Source organism: Drosophila takahashii, chromosome 2R, assembly GCF_030179915.1.
Source record: "Drosophila takahashii strain IR98-3 E-12201 chromosome 2R, DtakHiC1v2, whole genome shotgun sequence".
Taxonomy (NCBI): Eukaryota; Metazoa; Arthropoda; class Insecta; order Diptera; family Drosophilidae; genus Drosophila; species Drosophila takahashii.
In genome coordinates, this window is record NC_091679.1 from 25,139,328 (window position 1) to 25,160,243 (window position 20,916).

The 20,916-nt window shown below is 41.8% G+C and overlaps 2 protein-coding genes across 4 annotated transcripts in view; one reads left to right on the top strand and one right to left on the bottom strand.

The window, feature by feature from the left end:
* Positions 1 to 20,916, bottom strand: part of ths (thisbe) — a 64,607-nt gene that overhangs the window by 16,213 nt on the left and 27,478 nt on the right. For 2 of the 3 annotated variants that reach the window (XM_070214055.1, XM_017138927.3), the window contains one exon: positions 8,031 to 8,154. In XM_070214055.1, coding sequence (XP_070070156.1) covers positions 8,031 to 8,154 — 124 coding nt within the window. Of the gene's footprint in view, positions 1 to 8,030; positions 8,155 to 10,326; positions 10,900 to 20,916 lie in introns of those variants that run through there. The other variant, XM_070214056.1, reaches the window with a different exon arrangement.
* Positions 11,755 to 13,448, top strand: Ir48c (Ionotropic receptor 48c). Its single transcript, XM_017138908.3, has one exon. The coding sequence runs from the start codon at positions 11,755 to 11,757 to the stop codon at positions 13,438 to 13,440; it is 1,686 nt and encodes a 561-aa protein (XP_016994397.3). The 3' UTR covers positions 13,441 to 13,448.

The following is a 20,916-nucleotide window of genomic DNA, read 5'->3' on the forward strand; positions in this document are numbered from 1 at the left end:
TGGTGTTTTCGGTGTTTTCTGGCCTGGGGCAAAAGTCAGATGCTGGGCATAATAAAAACGTCATGTCCTTGTCCGCCCGGCTGGCCATTTGACGCTGTGTGGCCAACAGGATCGGGCCAGAAAGGTGCCAAGTGCGGCCAGCTGGATTTTGGCCCGGCTCGTAGCCCACTTTTATTGTCTGTCATTTTTGCCAGCCAACATTATTTCAGTTCGCAGTCCTCGGTGCCTCATTGTTTTATTGTTTTTCGCGCGTCATTATTTCGACTTTAACGTTTTGTTTGTTTGTTTTCCAGAGATCCTTGCCTGGGCCGTCTGCCTTTTCAGTACTCTTAGCCAGGACATAATTAAGGCCTCAGGTGCAAGGGACTCGTAAAAAACGTGGGATCGCAACTCTTTTAAAATTATGTGCTTCTTCTCCACCTTCCTGGGAATACTTGCAAATTGATTCGCTGGAAAAATAAACCTGTAATGTGGCACTAACAAAGCTGTTGATACCGGGGCTCTGTTTTCATGTTTTATGGCGAAAAGCATGTAATTTTAGCTATGGGAAAATTGTATGAGAAATTGGACCAGTTGAAGTATCTTTTTTTTAATATTGAGGAATCCTGCTCCAATAGCTTTTGTAAATATTTGCCTTTCGCACATGATTCTACTTATGCTTGGTGCCATGAATATTAGTATTGAAAAATCGTGTCACATTGTAGCTAATTTCTGAGAATTCTGTTATTTGATTGAAAATAAATATCTTGAAAATGTTTTTATTTATGCTAAGAAATGAATTGGCTTGAAGGAGTAGCTCCAATAATTAAACTTTGTTGAAAGTAAATTGTAAATGTTTGATATTTTTATTAATATTATTTACTGATTTTATTTATGTTTGCTTTATGAATTGCTATGCAAAACTACTGTTTAATTGTTTATTAATTACATTTTACTTTTTTATATTAATACTGATTTATATATTTTATATATTTACTGAATATGGTAAAATATTTTAAAAATAAGTCATGGACCACCCTTCTGCAAGATATCTAATATCTTTTTGCGGTCCAATTTCTTAAATTTTACGGATCCTCCCATCTCCTTTTAGATCGTCTTCAGGCTCCTCATTCTTTTTCAGACTTTCTGCCTTAATGGCGCTTCCTACTCATCTCATAATTTGCGCTAATCTTCGCCCCAAAACTCTGGGTCATTGTCCGGAAACCCTTTCTGTTTTAGTCTTAATTTTGCTTTATGGGGCCAAAATGCTGCTCGAATCCTGTTCTGCGGCACGGCGACCCTTTAATAAGCAGATAAGAGAACATTTTATGTGCCGCCTGATCGGCACCAGGATAACTCTATTAAAGGCCCGGCTCAAATGGCCCGTCTTAAATCGCCATTCCGGCTAAAATGTCTGAAGGTGGTCTAGACTCGGAGCCAAGTTCATGGTTACGTCAGCGGGTAAATTATGTGCCAATCGAAAGGCAATTTGCCCCCGCAATCGACAATTACCAGCACTACAAATGTAGTTGGCAAGGTGTCGGCAGGCACGCATTGTCATCTAACAGATACTTGAATTAAATGGACGGGCTGGGCTGGTGGCTCCACTTTCTGGGGGATTGCGTGCCGATGGGAACAGGCCGGAGACACGCAAGCCAACTCCTCCTGCCATTAACAACTGCCCAAAATACACAGGTTCTTTTTTGTTTTATGATTAAAAGACCCATTTGCATGCCCGAAAAAGCCGAGGAACACGCCGTTTGAAGTTCGAGTTTGGGTTTGAGTCATGCAAAGTGAGCCGCTGCCATTACCATCGCAAGCTCATTAAGCGGTAGTGAGTAGTGAGACTCGATTCGATTCCGACTGCAGGACCCAGTTGAATTTGCATAGCTGCACGCGATCCAGAAAGCCAAAAGTCCCCTGCCCTCCCCTCCCGAATTTCCTTTAAACTTAAAGTCTTTACGTAATTGGAAAGTGCCGGCCACGGTAAAAAAGAATTTCGAAGAAGGAGCCGCCAGCCTCGAAAGTCCAAGCCAAGTGAATTGATTTATTTGGCCGGCACAAGCCAACTGACAAATGAATGCATTTCCGTTCTGCCGCAATGATCAACTGACAGATGTCTTGGCTTTGACCACAATTTATTTATTTGCCTCGGAGCCTCGAGAGCTTGCGACATTTCCTGCCCAATGACACGGAACGTTTTGTTCTGGGAAGCGATTCATTCGACGGGGAAATGCCCAAAATAAATTGGGCTAAATCAATTGAACAGACACTCGAGATTATCGATTGGGGGATGGATATGAATCAGGCGGCCTAAAGGGGGTGTCCAAAAATAAACTATTCAGACTCAAAAGCTCTTTGGAGTTAGTATTCTATTATTCAAACTTTATTTTCTTTATATTTTGCAGAGAAGTAGGGGAGAGTGGGGGAATTTCGTCACAGGGGCAATTTCGTCACCTGCAATATCTCGGAATCCATAAGTCGTAAAAATATATAATTTTTTTGTTTTAGTCCTTCAAGACGGCCAGACACAACCAATGCATTTGTTTTGCACAGAAGGCCAAGATAATTAAGCTATAATATTAAATGTGTTTTAACAGTTCAAAAGCTACATTTAGTTCTCGACGAAATTTTTTCTGTATGCCACAATTCAAAAGGAATAAGATACACGATTTTTTATATAATACACAGTGCTATAATGTGCATTTCTGCGTCAGTGATTTTTAACTTCGCGCCTAATTTCGCAAGAAAAATAATTATTTCTAAAAAAGTACGGTCTGGGGAAATTTCGCCACCCTACGCTATGGGTAAATTCGCACCTATTTTAAATACATATTTTTATATTTGACGAGCTGGCTACCGAACAGACTACCAGCAGCAGCAACAAATATAGGACGTCAACAAAAATGGTACGCTTGATCAGTGTAGCATATTTTCAGGCGTTAAACTCCCTACATTTTTCAGGTGACGAAATTTCCCCAGTTGTGTGGTGATTTTACCCCCCTGTGTGGTGAGATTGCCCCAGTATATTGGTTTTACATTTTATTTTTTTATAAATCAACAAGCTAATTAAAAAAATAGGGGAATGTCACATTTTAAAGCTTGGTGCTAACCGCATTCAACAATAAAAATAGAAATATGATAACGTGTTTCAAGATGGACAAAAAATAGCTTTGAAAAAATGCTGACGAAATTCCCCCACTCTCCCCTACAATAAATATGTGGAAAGACTTTCTGTTAAAAATATTAAAAAAATAACCCCTTTACATTTCAGAAGTCATCCCGGTAACTTAAAATATTTATTTCAGATACTCAAACATTTTTTAAATGTACCATTTTTTATGGCATGCTACAGGAATCTCTAGAAAGCAGATTTCAATCGAACTTGGTTAGAAAAGATTAATGTAGCACCCCGGTATGAATCACTTCTACTTCGTTTTTAGAATCAGCATCCATCGGTCCCATTTTCCTAACAACAGATGCCTGATCCACCACTTTCATTACACATCCCGAAAGATAGCATATCGCAGCACTCAGCGACGGGGTTAACTCCTCCGAAATAAACGGAAGGACCCGCCGATATGAACGATGATAAATGCGGTGCGCAGGAATTAAGTTCAATTTAAAGGGTATTTAGGGATCAACCACACATCGGCGACAGAAATCAGTTTGGACGATCTATCGATCGATCGAACACACAAAAAGGTAAACTCTCTTCTGGGAGTGACGAAAGATCTTGTCCATTAGGTCGTCTGCAGGCAGTTAATGGCTGCACCACAAAACGAAAAAAAAACAGAAACACACAAAAAAGGGCCACAACGGTGGCTCAGAGAGATTGATATGTTTCCTGGACCCACAGACGATCGGCGCTGATCATAATGCCCTGATTATAGTTTTGTGGTTTTTAATATTCATGTCGATCAGCAGGCCTAGCGATATTTGTTTGATGAATTTATTGCCCCACTGATCAGGGAACAGCGATCGGTAATCGGCGGCGTTTTGTTTTATCCGCGGCATTTCTTTAATGGCTTTTCGGTTCTGGCTTTGGTTTTGGTTTTAGGATCGTAAAATGCCCAGTTTAACGGTGTGCGGCGTGGAGTGTGCTATAGTTATGAGTCTGAGATGGGTCTGGACTCGATTATCTCACAGATAGTGGTGGGTTTTATTGATTAGAACATGATTCGGATGCATGTTTACCTAAAAACAGAGCGTTTTAAAGTATCCTAAACAACAAAAAGTCCTTAATGTTGTAAAATATACATATGCAAAGATATTTCTAAATGCTTTTTTCTCGCACAGCAGATCCATTCATTTCTGATTTACCCATCTCTCTGATATCCAAAACAATGTCGCTATGGTCACCACTCTATTCCCACGCTAGACAAAAACAGATTCCAAGAACTTTTGGTTTCCAAAGGGATCGACTGACTAGCCCCCTTTCGAGCCCTATTGAACAGCTCCTTGGAGCTTCATTGTCAGCCCCGATTTTCCCCGTCAAGTGCGTAATTGCTGACAGCCCGGCTCCTTGCTGCCAGCTCTTCAGATCAAACGATCCAATCGCTCATTACCAAAATCGAAGCCGGGAAGGGTCTGAGGGGAGAATTCGGGAAAGAAAGCCAGCTTTGAAGACGCGCCGAACGGCATTGTTATTCAAATTCAAGGGGCGACACTTGACCGGGCCCAGAAAGAAATGGGAGAAATGAAGAGGAAAAACTACTGGGACAAGAAAAACTACATCAAATTGGCGCTTAAATATTTTCTGACCAACTGTGGGAAACAATAATATTGGAACAGAGAGAGCCAGGAACGAAAGCGCATTTACTTCAGCAGTAAACTTGGCTTGAAATAAGGTATAAGGTATACCTATTGGTACATATATATGGTAGATGGTGCAAGGCCTGGACTGGCCACTTGAGTTTTGAAGCGTTAAGTGGAAATCAATGCAGACCCCTGCTATATCTCTCTGTTCGAAAGACTCCCGACCAACCTGGCGAACGATCGAGTGAAGCAATTGACCAAAAACTGTCGAACTGACGATCGGCAAGCGGTACACTTGTTCGGCTTTGTTGTTGACCATGTTCTCTTAACCGTTTGAGCCCCTTTTTTCCATCAGCTCTTCTTCTTCTTTGTCAGTTTTGGGCGCGCGGTAGGTAAAAAAGAATATCGAGTCGAATCTGTTTGGGAATTTTTCAACATTTTCTTCGGCCCCGTCGGCGTCTCTTGGAAATTTGTTTGTGCTGGCCAACGGAAATGCATTTATTTGCTGACGTCTTGGACCGAAATGAAGGGGCTCTCCGTCTCTTTCCGTCCCCGGTCAGCCGTCTCTTTCACAGGGGCGTTAATTGATGAATCTGCGCGATCGAAGAAAGAGTCTGGCCCTAGCCTGTAGGTTCAATGACTATACCTATACCCCCCAAAAAGACACACTATGTGCTATTTCTCGGAATTTCTTTCGGGCCATGATTTCCTTTTCGGCCAAGTCGAACTTTCTGTTCCACGTTTTTCGGCCGCTCTTTTTCCCTGGTTTTCCCTTTTGGGTGTTCATGTTAAACACATCTATTTATATTTTAATGATGTTTGTAATGATGGTGCTAAATATTTCCCACATTATTAGCACCTCTTCGTCTGGGTCTCGTCGCGGCTCTGGGTTTTCGGGCCGAGGGCTCAGGGCCAGGCGGCAAAGTCATTGAGGGATTTTCGTTGGGAACAAGTTGTGTGTGATCTTGTCACAGAGAGTAAGCCCAGGTAGGGTTAAAGTTTGTGTGTGGGGAGAGATAGGTGGAAAAGGATTAACAAATTTGTTTAAGAGGGGTTTTTGGTGAAGGTAAGTCAAACACTAAAGAAGATGAATGAATGGGCCTTCGGTAGAGAAAGAGAGAAGTGGAAAAGTACAGATATGGGGTTTTTTATAAAATTCCTAAAAAATATCATAAGATTTCAATTTAAATGTAAGTAATACATACAGTCCAGAAAAGGTAGCTCTTATAAAATAAAATCAAAAGAATATTTCTTTCGAAACCAAGTAAACCATATCTCGCACTCATTATGAAGACATATGGGCAATCGTAGTTTTATACGATCTCAAAAGAATCTGATTGATCACTGGCGCTGCCGCCTTCAACGATGCCTAACAATGCTAAACATTTTTAATGAACTGCCAGGCAAACAAGCAGCCAAACTCATATGGAATATGGATAGAGATAGATATAATGATAGAATAGAGGGAGTCCCAAAAAAAGGGCCGCCAGGGACTGGGATTCATTTGATCAAGAAATTAACGGTTTCGTTACTTGTTACATGCAGCCCATGGGCCACAGGGTAAGGGTTAGGTGTTGATTGGGCAACGCCCTGAAAATATGGCCCGTCTATAGGGACAGGGATAGGGGATCCAGCCAGATTGCGTTCTTAAATTTATGGCCGCACATGATGAGCTATAAAATGTTTTATGGCCCGGTCCCCAGTTGCAGTTGCGGTCCTAGAAGAACTACATCCCAATACCCCATACCAATGCCATACCACCTCAACAATTTTCGCCTTCTGTTGGTCTGAAATTAAATCGTGTGATTTATTGACGTGTGGCCCGCTTCTGTTTTGGGAAATGGAAAAACGTTGTGGTTTCCCGTGTGTGTTTTATTGTGTGTCTTTATTTTGGGTGGTGAAAGTTCCACCTCCCTTTCGTTTCGCTTCCCCCAGAATTGATTGAGATGTCAGGATTCATTAGCAGCCATCCCTTCCCTTATTTCGGCGACATTTTTCCGGCTAACCGGGTACTCGGTACTTGGCTGACCGCTGTAAATCCGCCGGGGAAATTCCCGGCCAAACAAGTGGGATAAACCCGAGGGCGGCTCGGTTTTGGTTGGAACTAGGGATAATCCCCGACTACCTGGGCTTAGCCATGCAAATGAATGAAGTTTTCTGGCTGCGAAGGTGAGAGGGCGTGCAAATTGACAAAGGAACTTTTCGCACATTAGGCCGTAAGTGGTTATGTCCCTGTCCCGGGCCAGCTGGAAATTTTCACGCGCACTCGCAGCAAACAAAAATAATTTTGCACCTGTTGTTACTGCATTTTCCAGCATTTTGCCCGCTTCCCCTGAACCTCCATTGTCCCTGCCTTTCTTCTCCTATTATCCTGCTGTGCGAGCCTGTGTAGCTCGTGCTGGTCCTTGTATCTCTCTGTTTTTCGGCTTTCCAGGCAGCAGCTGCAGCGGCTCTAATTGGCCATGGTCAGACCCGAAAAAAATGTAAAAAGGTTGGTGTTGCTGTTGCGTCGAGTGAAAGTTGACCCAAAGCGTAGCAAATTTTATGATTTTCTTCTTGTTTCCCCGGTGTGAGCTGCTTTGTTGCCAGTTTTTGCAATAAATTACGCATTTTATGCATGCCCCAAGAAGAAGGTTGCCCATGGAAATTTATATAATTTAGATGAAAAGTTTTAGGCTCAAAAAGCTGCATTAAATTTGGGGAGTGTTACCTAAGAAATCGAATTACTTTTTTTAAAAACCTTATCTCTCGAAGAAGAAATTCCAAAGTGCTTTGATAAAACTCAAGGGATCCCCAGAGTTATTTCTACCCATCCTCATTTGCATTCCGGCCTCTGTTACCGCATCTCAAGCAGCTTTCGTCACGCGTTTGAATGACAGTTGGCAACATTATTAATAACTCGAGTAGAAAAATATTCAACAATTGTAGCACTTTCTGTTATTGTTGTTACCGACTTTTGGACAAGTCAAGTGGAATGCCCCCCACCTCGCATCCAAGCCATTGTCATGGAAATCGAAAGCAAACAAACAGCCGCTACAAACTACTGTAAATTGTTGAAATATTTTTGTTTCGTTTTCGGGATATATATTTTTGTGAAAGGTTTCGAGGGCACGGCCGAGGAGAAAGAGTGTAAAATTGTAAATTAGATGGCAATGTGAAGGCATTTCCTGCAGACGTGTCAATAAACAAAAGAACACATCCGAACCATCCGAGGAGAACCTGCAGTCGGGGGCACTTGAGGTGTTAGGGGCACGAGGGGGCCGCATAAGTAGTAAATTTATTGGAATACTTACGTATCTGTGAAGTGTCTGTCACTGAGACTGTTCCTTCCGCAGCTAGGTGTATGGCTTTGTTGTGTGCACACTGTGACATTATTACGTAATCTTCTACTGTACATAATGCACCTGAAATCACCACCTGGAAGGAAAGAAAGGGGGTATTAAAGATCTAGAACAAGTTATAAAATAATATTTTAGATTATAAATGAAAAGGACTCCCCTTAAGAACAATTATGCAATGTTCCCTGCTTAATAATAACTTTTAGCGTATTTTTCCAGTTTATGAGTTCTCTACTTTTTCTCTCCCATTTGTGGCCACCTTATCGCCGTGCTATCTGCCAACCGGGCCATCAATAATTGTATCTATCAGATACCAAAGGCAGAAAGAGACCAACAGCAATAACTACAAAATATCAAAGCTAAATTGCATACCAATGTTTACACGTTGTCACGACAAATACTTTGATACCCTCGGCACAGTGCAAACAAGACACAAAAGTATTTCATGTTGTTTGCCTGCCTGTTCCTCTATTGCCATCTTGGGGTGCCCCCCTTTTCGGCGCCCCTGAACGGGGCGTATGTCGGTAGCCTTTGGCCTCCCTTCCCCTTCCGCCGAAAAGCCCTCTTTGCTGGGTAATTTATCATGTTTGATTAGTTGTCTCTTTGGTATTTTATTACATTCATTAATAATAGCGCATTTGATTTAATGAATTTATTGTTTCGCCAAGCGGGCGGCGCTTGTGTTCCCCCCTTTCCTCAGTTATTGTGCCAGGTCAGGTTGTAAATCAAATCGGACCCAGATTTACCTGCGATATATGGAAGTCAGGTGCTTCAGGGCTTACGGTAATGTTAGGAGGACTTTGGCCATGTAATTTCGATCATTTCTGCCTTGGATTTTTATAGCAAATGCATACTTGTTTTTGCAGATTTATGGGAGTAACTATCTTTATTGTATCTCTATAGCTGGTTACGTTTTGTTTACTCTTCAGGGTACCTATCTTTTTTATATTATAGTACTTTTTCCCTAGACATTTTTGCTGGTGAAATCTGAATGAATATTGGTTACAACTTTTTCTCGAGTACCTTTGCCACTTCCCCTCTCCTTCTCTCACACATGCCACACCTTATCTCCATTCATAATTTCATCAACCCAGAAAAAATAACCAAACTCTTTTGTGTGGGGCCTTGCTACGGTTTATTTATTAGAACTCTGTCGATAATTACAAAATAATGCGTTTGGTTGCCCCTAACCCGCCGAAAACCCCGCAACCCTTGGCTTTTTCTACCACTTCATTTTACTTCGGTGCCCAACCTCCTACGCCCCCTCCCCGGTGCCACCCACCTTGAGTATCTTCAGTTACACTGAGAAAAATTAAAATAAATATGTTTTTGACATACCACTTATTTCCTACTAACTGTACTTTGGCTAAAATAGCTAGTACTGAAGCTTCAAAAATCTTAACTTAATATGGACCATGTTATTTACGAATTTTAGTTAATTTTTTTCTCTGTGCAGAAATGCTTGGGAAAATAAAGCGTGCACATTGGTTACGGGGATCGAAACGAGGTTACCCGGGGCATAAATTCGAGGCGAGGAAGTGCTCGATAGCGTTACAAAGCGTGCGCCTTGATAAGATTTCGAAGCTACCAACTGGAGAGTTTGGTGAGCTTATTGAAGAATTGAGGAAGTGTTTGGCCCGCGAGTTCTTTGTAACTTGGCTAATTTGTCGCCCGATAGTCGTGATTGAGGCTGCGGTTTTCTCGAGAGGCCTTGATAGTTATTGTTTTATAGATTTCGAGGGCTTTGCCATTCGAGTGGCGAACACAAGGACCGGTGGCGCTGTAAAGTTAAGGGTGATTCTTTATATCACAGTTCTATTTTGTGGTTAGTCGAGGAAAGTAAAGAAAAAAGAAAAGTAAAATCTTTAAGGAGACCTATTAAAAACAGTAATCAGATTTTAAGAATTTTTTATGTGTAATAAAAACCACAAGTCTAAATTAGTACCATGTCTTACATATTTACATCTAACAGTTACTATTAATTTTTTAATTATATTTAAAAAATCCATTAATCTTTGTTCCTCGAATTCCCAAAAACTTCCTTCATAACATTTTCTTTTTCATTAAGTTTTTCATTCTAAAATTCATAAAATTCTGAACCAATCTGGTTATGAAAATCGCGATATATCCTCCGTTTTAAAGTGCCCCCAGTGCTGTCGAATCGCTTCGGAACGGAACCCATTACAAACATAATCTAATAATACCACTTCACCTTCACTTTGCCGGGCCATCGATCATTGGCAATACTTACAATAAAAAACAGCAGTCTCTCTAACTGATTCGACATTCATTCGGCGATTAATGTACATAATTTTAACCCATTTACTGCCGGCACAGAGCAGTAAACTAAAATTCAGAGGTGTCGCAGTCGCTGGGTGATAACGTGCTGGTTAATTGATGTGGCTGACATTGGGCAGTTTCGGCGTTGTAATCCCCGTGTAATCGCCAATCGCCAGTCGCCCCACTTGACCGATAGCTCTCCTCCGCTGATATGCAATATTGGCAATATTCTGATTCTGATTCTGCGATACTTGTACGTTCAGAGCGAAACGAAATCGAAACTCATTTCTGGCCAGCGAACACACACACGTGCACACTCGCGAATTCACACACACGCGATGTACTTCCGTTTGCGGATGCAGTAGTAATAATAAAATAAAATATATATTTGTTATTCAAAACTTTATGGGGGCACGTTTCCTTTTTCCGTTATATGGGGGGTGTGTAAATCGCGTAATGCACGGGACGTTGGATAAAAAGTCGGGCGGTTCGGCAGCGAGACGTTGGACGTCTTGGCAGGGCGATCGAATTATCGTGACTAAACCGAGGCGAAACGTGCGACATTTTTTGGCTTTGTGTTTTTCTTCCTTTCCACACAAGCAGCAGCAGCAGCAGCGACGCCAGCAGCAGCAACAGCAACGGCAGCAGCAACGGCAACATTAGCGCAACCAGCAACATTAGTTGGCGCAGCAGCAACATCGGCAGCAGCAGCAACAACAACAGCCAAAGATGAAAAGCAGTTTGAAAACTTGCGCATTTGTTGCTGCTCCCCTGAGAAAGTCTTTGCCTGTGTGTGTGTGAGCGCGGCCATTGCTGCTGCAATGTCACATTTATTGCATGCGATATCCGCCCTGAGAGCAGCGTGCAACACGCCATGTTAGCCAACAGCTGTTGCCGATCGAACATGTCGCCCGCGGTTTGAGCTGTTAAAGCAGTGGGCGCTGTTAAAAGGCAGTTACGGTCGACCTGTAACTCTGTTAACTGCTTTAATTCGAATAAAGAAATTATGTTTTAAATTGAAAATTTACCTTTTGAAACTATTCGTTTTTTCTGTCTAAAGAATCTATGCCATTTTTTTTTAGTTTTTTTAAATTATTGATCAATTATGAACCTAATTATTTTTAATGTTTTTACTGAGTATTTAAGTTTTTTTTTCTATACCCTATGTTTTAAGAGCTTTCTATATTTTTTACAATTAACCAACTCTTTAATCTAAACAACGAACTTTTATTCACTTAAATTAATTTTAATTACATGTTTTGACACCTCCGGAAATTGGTAATTAATTGCCCATAATGAGTTTAGCCAACTAATTAGTTGGCTTAATTGAATTAACCAATGAAGTATATCTTCCTAGCTTCTTTACAAAGAACTTTCATTAGCTTACAAACTGTTCAAGATGTCGCTGTTGAAAATAATTTTCATCATCATCTTTCTGAGATTGGTTTTTTCTAAACCGGATAACATCATAACACAATTGACTGCCAAACTAAAGATAAAAACCCACATTTACTTCGGCCTTACAATGGAAACTCTTGAAGAACTGAATTTAGTTACTAATCAGCCCAAATTGTTGATTTATAAAAACATTAGTGAAGAGCTAAAAATGAATCACGACGAACCAGTTATGGTTATAATACAACTCGAAAAGGATTTGGACTTAAATCTGGAAACGGTGGCGGTGCTGAGATCCCATCTGATAGATAGACAGTACAACGATATATTGCTCATAGATGGAGATACGGAAAATGTGAAAAGGTATAAGGAACTTGGGAAAGCTTTCTGGGATGCAGGCTTTCCACGTGTGCTAATTTATAATTTGCAAGAAGAACTTTGGTCAATAAAACCCTACCCATATCTGGAGATAAAGTCTACCAGCTTAAAGGAGTATGTTAAGAATAGAAATGACCGAAATTTAATGGGCTATCCCCTGCGAGTTCTGGTCACCAATGACCCACCTCATTGTTTTGTGGATGAAGATGAACTACCGAATTCCCCGAATCGCTATAAGGGAAGTATAATTACCATTTTGAAAATATTCGCCGATCAACTCAATGCGACTTTCAAAGCGGTGCCTTTTCCAGGACTTCGTCGCTACTCCACCGCGGAATGTGTGCAGATGGTCAGAGACAACGAGGCCGACGCCTGTGGCAGTATCTTCGTAAGGACCTACAAGTATGCCACCAGTCAGCCAGTTCGTCTGAATCGTGTGGCTATAATGGCGCCATTTGGGAACCCCATCGACAAATTCTACTACTTCTTCAGACCCTTCGACTCGTACGTTTGGATCGGAACTGGGCTGATGGTGGTCTATATATCGGCGATGGGTTCTTTGCTTCATCGCTGGCATTTCGGGCAATGGGATGTGGGTCAGTACCTCCTGCTGGCCATTGAAACCCTCTTGAACCGGGAACTATCTCTGCCGCCGTCTTCGAGTGGCTCCAAATTGATGTTGCTGCTCCTGCTCTTTGCCATTGGATTCATTTTGTCTAATCTATATGTGGCCCTGCTCTCCATGATGCTGACCACCAAACTGTACCAGCGGCCCATAGAGAACTTGGCCGACCTGAAGGCGGCCAATGTGAGTATACTGCTGCAGACCCACAATATCGGCCCGAATTCGGTTTACGGAAGTTCAGAGGAACTGAGGGAGAGATTCCTTTTGGTGGAGGAATCCGTGCACAAGGAGAAGCGGGGTGGATTGGACACGAGCTACGCATATGTGGACTCGGAGGACATGATGGACTTCTACCTATATCAGCAGAAGTTCCTGCGAAGGCGCCGCATGAAGAAGCTGCCTAATCCAGTGGGCCACACCTGGGCCGTTCAGGTTATCAAACAAAACTGGGTGCTGGAGAGGGAATACAACGATCATGTTCAGCGATTGTTCGAGACTGGCCTACAGAATAAGCTGGTCGACGATGTCCACGAGTTGGCCGTTAGAGCCGGCTTCCTGCACTTCCTTCCCACCCAAACGCAAACTATCGAGCCTCTGCGACTCGAGGACATTGTGATGGCTGCCATGGTCTTGGGCGGCGGACACGCCCTCGCCGGAATCTGTTTCCTGGGCGAGCTGCTCGCCTAATGGGCTCACTCTCCATCTCAATCACAATCACGGGAATGGCAATAGTTCCGGCTGGCCATAAAAACGGTCAACACCCACGCAATAAAGCGGAACCACCCTTAAGTGTATCACAATTTAAAGCGATTAGGGTCACAATAAGGCAACAGAATGAGGACCCGCATGCGACATCCGTTGCCAGGACACTCGCAAAAAAATTAAACGAAATTTTACAAAGAGATTAATAAACTATTTTTAGATGGAATAATAATTTTATGGAACTTTTTTTGTATGAAAAAAAATATTTGTTCTCCCTATTTTATTTGTATTTATTACACAGGCCGACAAAATGTGACATGGGTCGGTGTCCAGGCCTGCCACCATTTTATTTCGGTAAATGAGGCTTTTCTAAGCATAAGTTGCCACTACGCCTATAGTCCATCAGCTCTGGTATTTGCGGTATCTTTAATTTAAGAAAATCACAAATTTTCTTCGTCTTTTGGGATATATCTTCAAGAGTGGTCAACCAATTTTGGTAATCTTTTCGGAATTAAATAGTTACATGTCTCTTTTATACGGTCGTTTTGGAAAATTCAATCTAACTCAACCACAAGAGGAGGTGGGCGCATTCAAAGTTTTAAAGTCACAGCAAAGTTTAAAAATCTTCATTTGTGAACAGCGTTTAAAAATTAAATAAAAATATTTTCTTCTACGATGCATTTTTGATCCAAAGACACCTTATGTCCTTAATTTTCAGGACACTCATCAGGTTTTTGTGAATTGTTTTGGAGTTTATAAAATTGTTTTTCTTCCTTCCTTCACAGTGACGATTCACAAACAGTGCCCAAACCTGTCACAATTTTAAATATCATAATTCTAAACGATCTAAGTAGTTTTGCTTTGAGTATAAGCACATGAGCGTAGCCTACTAATCTTTGGGGGCTGAAATGCTTGAAGTGTAATCCCCCTCCAGCTTTTAGCTTACGCCTATGTATAAATATTTTTAAAGCAAGGGTCACTTGTGCTCAAAAATAGTTATGAGTTACGTAAAATAGTGACAGGTTTGGGCACTGTTTGTGAATTGTCACTGTGAAGGAAGTAAGAAAAACAATTTTAAAAATTCCAAAACAATACACAAAAACCTGATGAGTGTCCTAAAAATTAGGGACATAAGGTATCTTTGGATCAAAAATGCATTGTAGAAGAAAATATTTTTATTTAATTTTTAAACGCTGTTCACAAATGAAGATTTTAAAACTTTGCTGTGACTTTAAAATTTTGAATGCGCCCACCTCCTCTTGTGGTTGAGTTAGATTGAATTTTCCAAAACGACCGTATAAAAGAGACATGTAACTATTTAATTCCGAAAAGATTACCAAAATTGGTTGACCACTCTTGAAGATATATCCCAAAAGACGAAGAAAATTTGTGATTTTCTTAAATTAAAGATACCGCAAATACCAGAGCTGATGGACTATAGGCGTAGTGGCAACTTATGCTTAGAAAAGCCTCATTTACCGAAATAAAATGGTGGCAGGCCTGGACACCGACCCATGTCACATTTTGTCGGCCTGTGTTATACTTTATTAAAATGTTAATTGGAAATCTTATAGAGATGTAAGATACATACTAGCATTTTTTCAAGTGCACAATAAGTATGTCAAATGGGTGGCATTACTCCACTTATCCCGGCGGAAGTTGCCAAAAATGCAGCAGTTGATTGAACATTGATTGACAATGGCTCCCGGACAGGATGCGGAACACAAGAAGGGGGCGCGGTCCACTGACAATCGATTCATGGACGTCGAAGTGAATGTGAATGTGGATGGGGATGGGGAGGTGCCACTGCTCCTTGGATTCCCTTTGTGTGGCAAGACAATGGCGATTTGTGCACCGTGAGCAGTCCGCTCCTCGCTCTTTTGTCCTCCCCCTTGCCTCCTTGCCGTCCTTGCGTCCTTGTAATCCGCCGATGATAATGGGCCATTGTCAGTATCGATGTTCGATGTGGACTTCTGATTTCTGACGCCTGCCGATGACGACCAATGGCAGGCACTTGGCTCGCCGGTTGATTGCTGACGCACTTTGGCACAGACACGGATTGGATTGGATTGGCTTGAATTGGATTGGATTGCCCTACTGGGGGCACTCTAAGCTCATTAAAGTCTGGCGAAATTAGGTGTATGACAGTAAGATAGATTGGGCATTGATTAGAGGGTGTGAAATAGCAAATAATTGGCCGGTTTAAAAGGATTATTTGGGGATAGTTAGAAAGCTATAGCTTAAGAATTTTATTTCAATAGAAGAAGGGAATTAAATATGTGCAGTTACTATTTTTCAATTAAAAGAAGGGTCTTTATTTTATGGCCTCCCTAATAATAAGAATTAAATAAATTGGTTTTTAAATAGACTTGCTACTATAAATAGCAGGCATTGCAGTAAAAGCAAACATGTGGTCAGTTCGTTAGGATTAATTCGGTGTTCTGGGGGTTGAAACTGCTAAAATGACATTTCAATTCAGTTAGAACCTTTAGGAGTCACGTTCAAGTACTCAAAAGATAATTACACTTTTCAAATGTGAAACGAAAATAACAGAAACCTTAAGTGGGATTCGGTTGTTTTGTCTTCCCCTTCAATCAACCGATATCTTCTGTTCGGTCCAAAGGTTGTTCCATGAATAATTTTGTGCAGGCGATTTCATCATTCTCGTGACTCAGTTGTTGGATGGAACCCATCCACAAAAAGCTCTGCCCCCTCCATATTAAATCGTAAACAATTACTTTTCACTTTTACCACGCTACCGGTTATCAGGGCTGTTGCCAACTGACAAAAACCCGTACAGCAGCTCCTATATTACGGGTAAAAGTCGACTGAAGTTTCGTGAAAATATTGGCCAAAGTCACGGGCCGGATTGCTATCGCTGTGACGTCACAAGGAATGTGCCACGAAGATTGCCACCGATTAGATTCGCTTACAAACAACTCAAAATATGTTAAGTTGTCAAGTGATAGCCGAGGGCTGTTCATTAGCGAAATAAAAGTTTCTAGACGTGGCTGTCATCGAGATTGCTGGGATGTGTTTTGCACCTACTCAATAGAGCCAATTAATCGATATTATGTGATGTTTTAACCGTTGGGCTCTTCAGATCAACGGGATGTTTTTTAGTGAAATTCTTTGGAAAATGGGGGATTTTTTTTCTAGATTACACTTGAACTGAACCCATTTAAAGGTGCTAGATAGGGGATTGGAATTTATTTATTGCGTTATCTCTTCATTGAGGGCAAAAACGTGATTTGATTTGGTTGTATTAAAAGCTGATATAATATAATATTTATTTCGTAATCTTTTTTTATTTTTTTAAGGGTCGAGACTGGCACAAAGCTTTGTAAATTGGTCTTTTTTTTATTAGCTGGAGATCTTTGTCCCTTGAAGGCCTTCAAGTGAAAACAAAACGTCTTCCGTTGAGGTCAAGCTAATGCCAAAACTAATACCAAACTCAAATCAATCTTTATTTTGGCAACTTTTTCGCAGGGCTGGCCGGCAGTGTTTCGGCCAATTAAGCGGATACCGCAAAAAGCTAATTAATTTTTTTCCCTGCCCATTTGCCGTCAACGGCAGCCGAAAACGCTCATCAAACTAATTGGCCGACCGGCTGCGTGGGTGGTCATTTTAACCTCTTGGCCAACTACTCGGCTTGGCTTTAATTGCATGCGCCGGTCGCCGAGAACCTGCCAACGACAGGCATTTAAAAAGACGCAGCTTATTGTCTGCTTAATGGCTTCAAGCGAGCCAAGCTGCTGTTTTGGCCAAAACACCCAGCCAACTCAAGGCCCGGCCAAAAGCGTTTTGGCGCTTTTTTTCGGTTTCTTCGCCGTTTACCGTTTGGCCTTTTTGACATCGGCGTGACAACCGACTATGCCGTTTAATAAACTCAACAATTTAATTTGCCATTTTGACAAACAAATTGTTTTGTTACGTTTCGTTCGGTTTCTCTATGCTGAGAGAGATTTGATTAATTCAGTGAAGACATAAATACCGTGGTAATAGGCTGTAAGTAATGGTAAATCTATCAAAAGGTTTTTTAAATTAGCTTTTTTTTGCCCATTTACAGAAAATACATTATTTTAAATCCAGGCTGGAAAAGGTTCTAGCGCACGCTATAGCGTGATAATGAGGTTTCAAATTACTAAATTCCATCTCGTTAATATTTTATAATATGGTTAAATTGTTTTTACTCACATTTTAGATAGGAAGAAGGAAATGATTTTCCGCAACGTTGCAAGTCAATTAATTTTGGTTAAAACTGTGCAATACAAAATAAATATTTGCAGTTGATTATCGCGTTGACAGCCCCATGTGGCTGTGGAACGCGTTGGCAACTCCGCGTTGGCCCCACTTGAACTTTGTGGCCAACTGCTGACCAGCTCCCTAATCGCCCTTCTCCCTCGCACAGCTGTCCCTCTCACTCCCACTCTAAGCGCCACTATTTACTGTCAATCATCGCGGCCTTTTTGAGGCGGTGGGTGGTGCCAGGCGGTGGGTGGTGAGCGGCGGGGTATGGTATCGCTCAATCAATATCAATGACTGATTACGATTAAACGCCGTGTCCACGCGCTAGTTGGCCATTTGGCTTTTTGGCGAGCCTCCATTTGGCCAGGTGAAAATGCGAAAATGCCTGGGAAATGAGTCACCCGCGGGGGATATCGTGTGGCCAAAAGTTATAAGGAAATCTTTGACAGTTGGCACAGGTGAAAGTTGTTTTCGGAAGGCTCAACAAGATTGATGGGCTGGAGAACCTTCAACTAAACAATTATTTCTAGTTACTACAGGTAATCATTTGACCTTACTTACTTGCTTAAGTACTTGAGCTTTCTAGGGAAATTGAGTTACTCAGATTTGTTCAACGAATATTAATCCAATGGGGAACACAATAAACGGGTAGGATATAATAGGAGAGTAAATTCCCTTGAGTTAGGGTAAGAACCCTCCTCATAAGTAGACATTGTGCAACACTGCCCCATTTCTCTAACCTCTAAAAGTCCTTTAAAAGTAAATCGAATTAAGTGATTCCCTTTCAATTACTGCTGGATGACCGGGCATTATTTCGGAGTACCAGGTCTTATCAGTCAATCGGGGACGACTGGGGCACACACACCTACACCTGTGCACCCGTACCTGAACAATTCACACCCCGTTCGAACGGGATGACGTGCGAATCTGGCTTTAAAGCGCCACAGCTGGCGGAGATTTATGGTGCGCATAGCGGAGGCCTCATAAAGATTGGCCCGAATAGCGAAATCAAAATAAATCGTAAATAAATCGCAGCGAAATTCCTCGCCAAAGAAAGATTCCATGACACCGGCTCTATCGGATGGTCTCCAGTGGCATCCGCCTTTCTACGGCGGACTTTGCTATCGGATCGTATATTAACCGTGTATTCGACGGGCGGACAGCTGCCTTATCGCTCTAGTTTCCTGGCTATTTTCGGTCTGTGGGCCAGGCTAATGAGCTTTAATTGATTCCCTTCCAGACTGGTTTACGACCGTGCCTTTGTATCTGGACAGGATCTTGCGGTTTCCTTGTTTTCGTTTTCGGTTTCGATTCGGTTTGCTTCGTTTTCGGGCACGTGTCGTCCGCTTGTATCGAGTTTTTCGGGCCGACCGCAAAAGCCAAAAAGCGTATTGAATTCTACACACATTCGTTGTTCCCAGACATGTAAACAGAAAACCGCAAAGCCAACAAAATATCCAGCCCACACACTCCGCCAGTGCGGAAAATGTGGCCTGCGGGCGAATCGTGTTTGACAAGTAATAAAGGTGATTAAAGCAAATCTAAACACTTGCCAAAGGCACTGCGAATGCTCCAACACGGGGGGATATAACATCCAAATGTCGAATCGGGCAGGGGTCGAATCATTTGTTAATCAAAATGCAAATGTAATCAATAGAACGGAAGTGCCTGCCCCTCGACAGACCTGTAACTTGGTTATTGTAGTAAATGTAATAACATAATGGACAGGTCCGGTGAAAGGGGAAAATGGGGTGTTTGATGTTCACACAGTGGGTCAGTTGGGATTTTTATACATACACAAAAATCACGCCAGGATTAAACCGATATGCGCATGGTACATTTCTAGTATTTATGCGCATATCGTTACTACCATGTAATACTGATTTTTCTGTCTCTGAGATTCTCTGAGCAATAAGCAATATGGCGAATAACTAATTCTCTAAAAATTGATACCACATAACATCAAATCGATCATCGTTTCATATCAAGTTTTTTTGGGGTGTACTGACAGAAAGGGGAAAATTCAGAGAAAGTGTAATGCATTCTGAACAATTTTAAGATAATTTCAGGATCCTTTATAAGTGTTTTAAATATTTTATATTCTATTTATTTATATAAGGTCATACATAGACCTTTGGCTTAGCCATTCGTGCCACTGTGGCTTGCCTCAAAAAATCGCCCCCTTTTGCGTAATGAGTCTAGCCATTGCTCTCCCTTGCGAGCGACCCTACTGCGCCCCAAGTTGCATGTCAAACGGCATGAACATGCTGCAAAAGGTCGCTCCACCCCCAAAAGGCGCCCACTTTCGCCACCCACCCACCTCGACCACCTGGTCCGCTGGCCTTTTGGCATTTCGGCTGCCATTTTCCTGCGGAAATGTGCGCCAAAATGTTTGCGTGCCTCCGACGAGTATGAGAATGTAATATGTTGGAATATTTGAAATTTAAGAAAACAACGTGCCAAGGAGGGTTTTTTTTTCATGTTTTGGGTAGGGCAGGAGCCCTTTTAAAAGGGGGTGGGGGATGGGGATGACTTGGCAAATGGCGCCGGCAAATGCGTTCATTGAACTGCCAGAGCGATGCAATAAAATCAACAAAAAACACATTTAAAAGGAAAATAAATATGTGTAGGATAGCTGGCGACGAGGAAAAGTTACGAGGAGGGCGAAATGGGTGGGGTGGGGGAGGGTGGCGAAAGGGGGAGTGGGACGATCTAAGACAAACAGTGAGCGGATTTATGGGGTCGCTTTGGGTCGAGTCGCCGTCGTCAGTGGCAAGTAAAACGGAAGCGGAAAGACGCGAAACTGGCAACTGACACACAAATGCAGGCCAGAGGGGCTTGGACAGCAGGGGAACCGCAAAAGGAAGCTGTCGAAGGACTGGCAATCCTCCCCGCTACTTTTGCTGCACTGAAACAAAAACCTGGAGGAATGAGTTCGACTTCTACAAAAATAAAGTATTTCAAAACAAATGAAATTCAATCATTTGTATAGCAAATATAGTTTTTAAACCAGAGAGAGAGTCGAGTACCTCGACTTTTAGATACTCGTTACTTAGCTATATGATATGCATTCAGCAATACAACCATTATTTACTCATAACTTTTTTTAGTGAATGCTCCGATTTTAAAATTTTTTCTAAAACGCCACCTTCTACCTGTAACATACTTTTTTATGAATAAAATGAAAGTACTAGCCACTGAAGTAATTGGTTC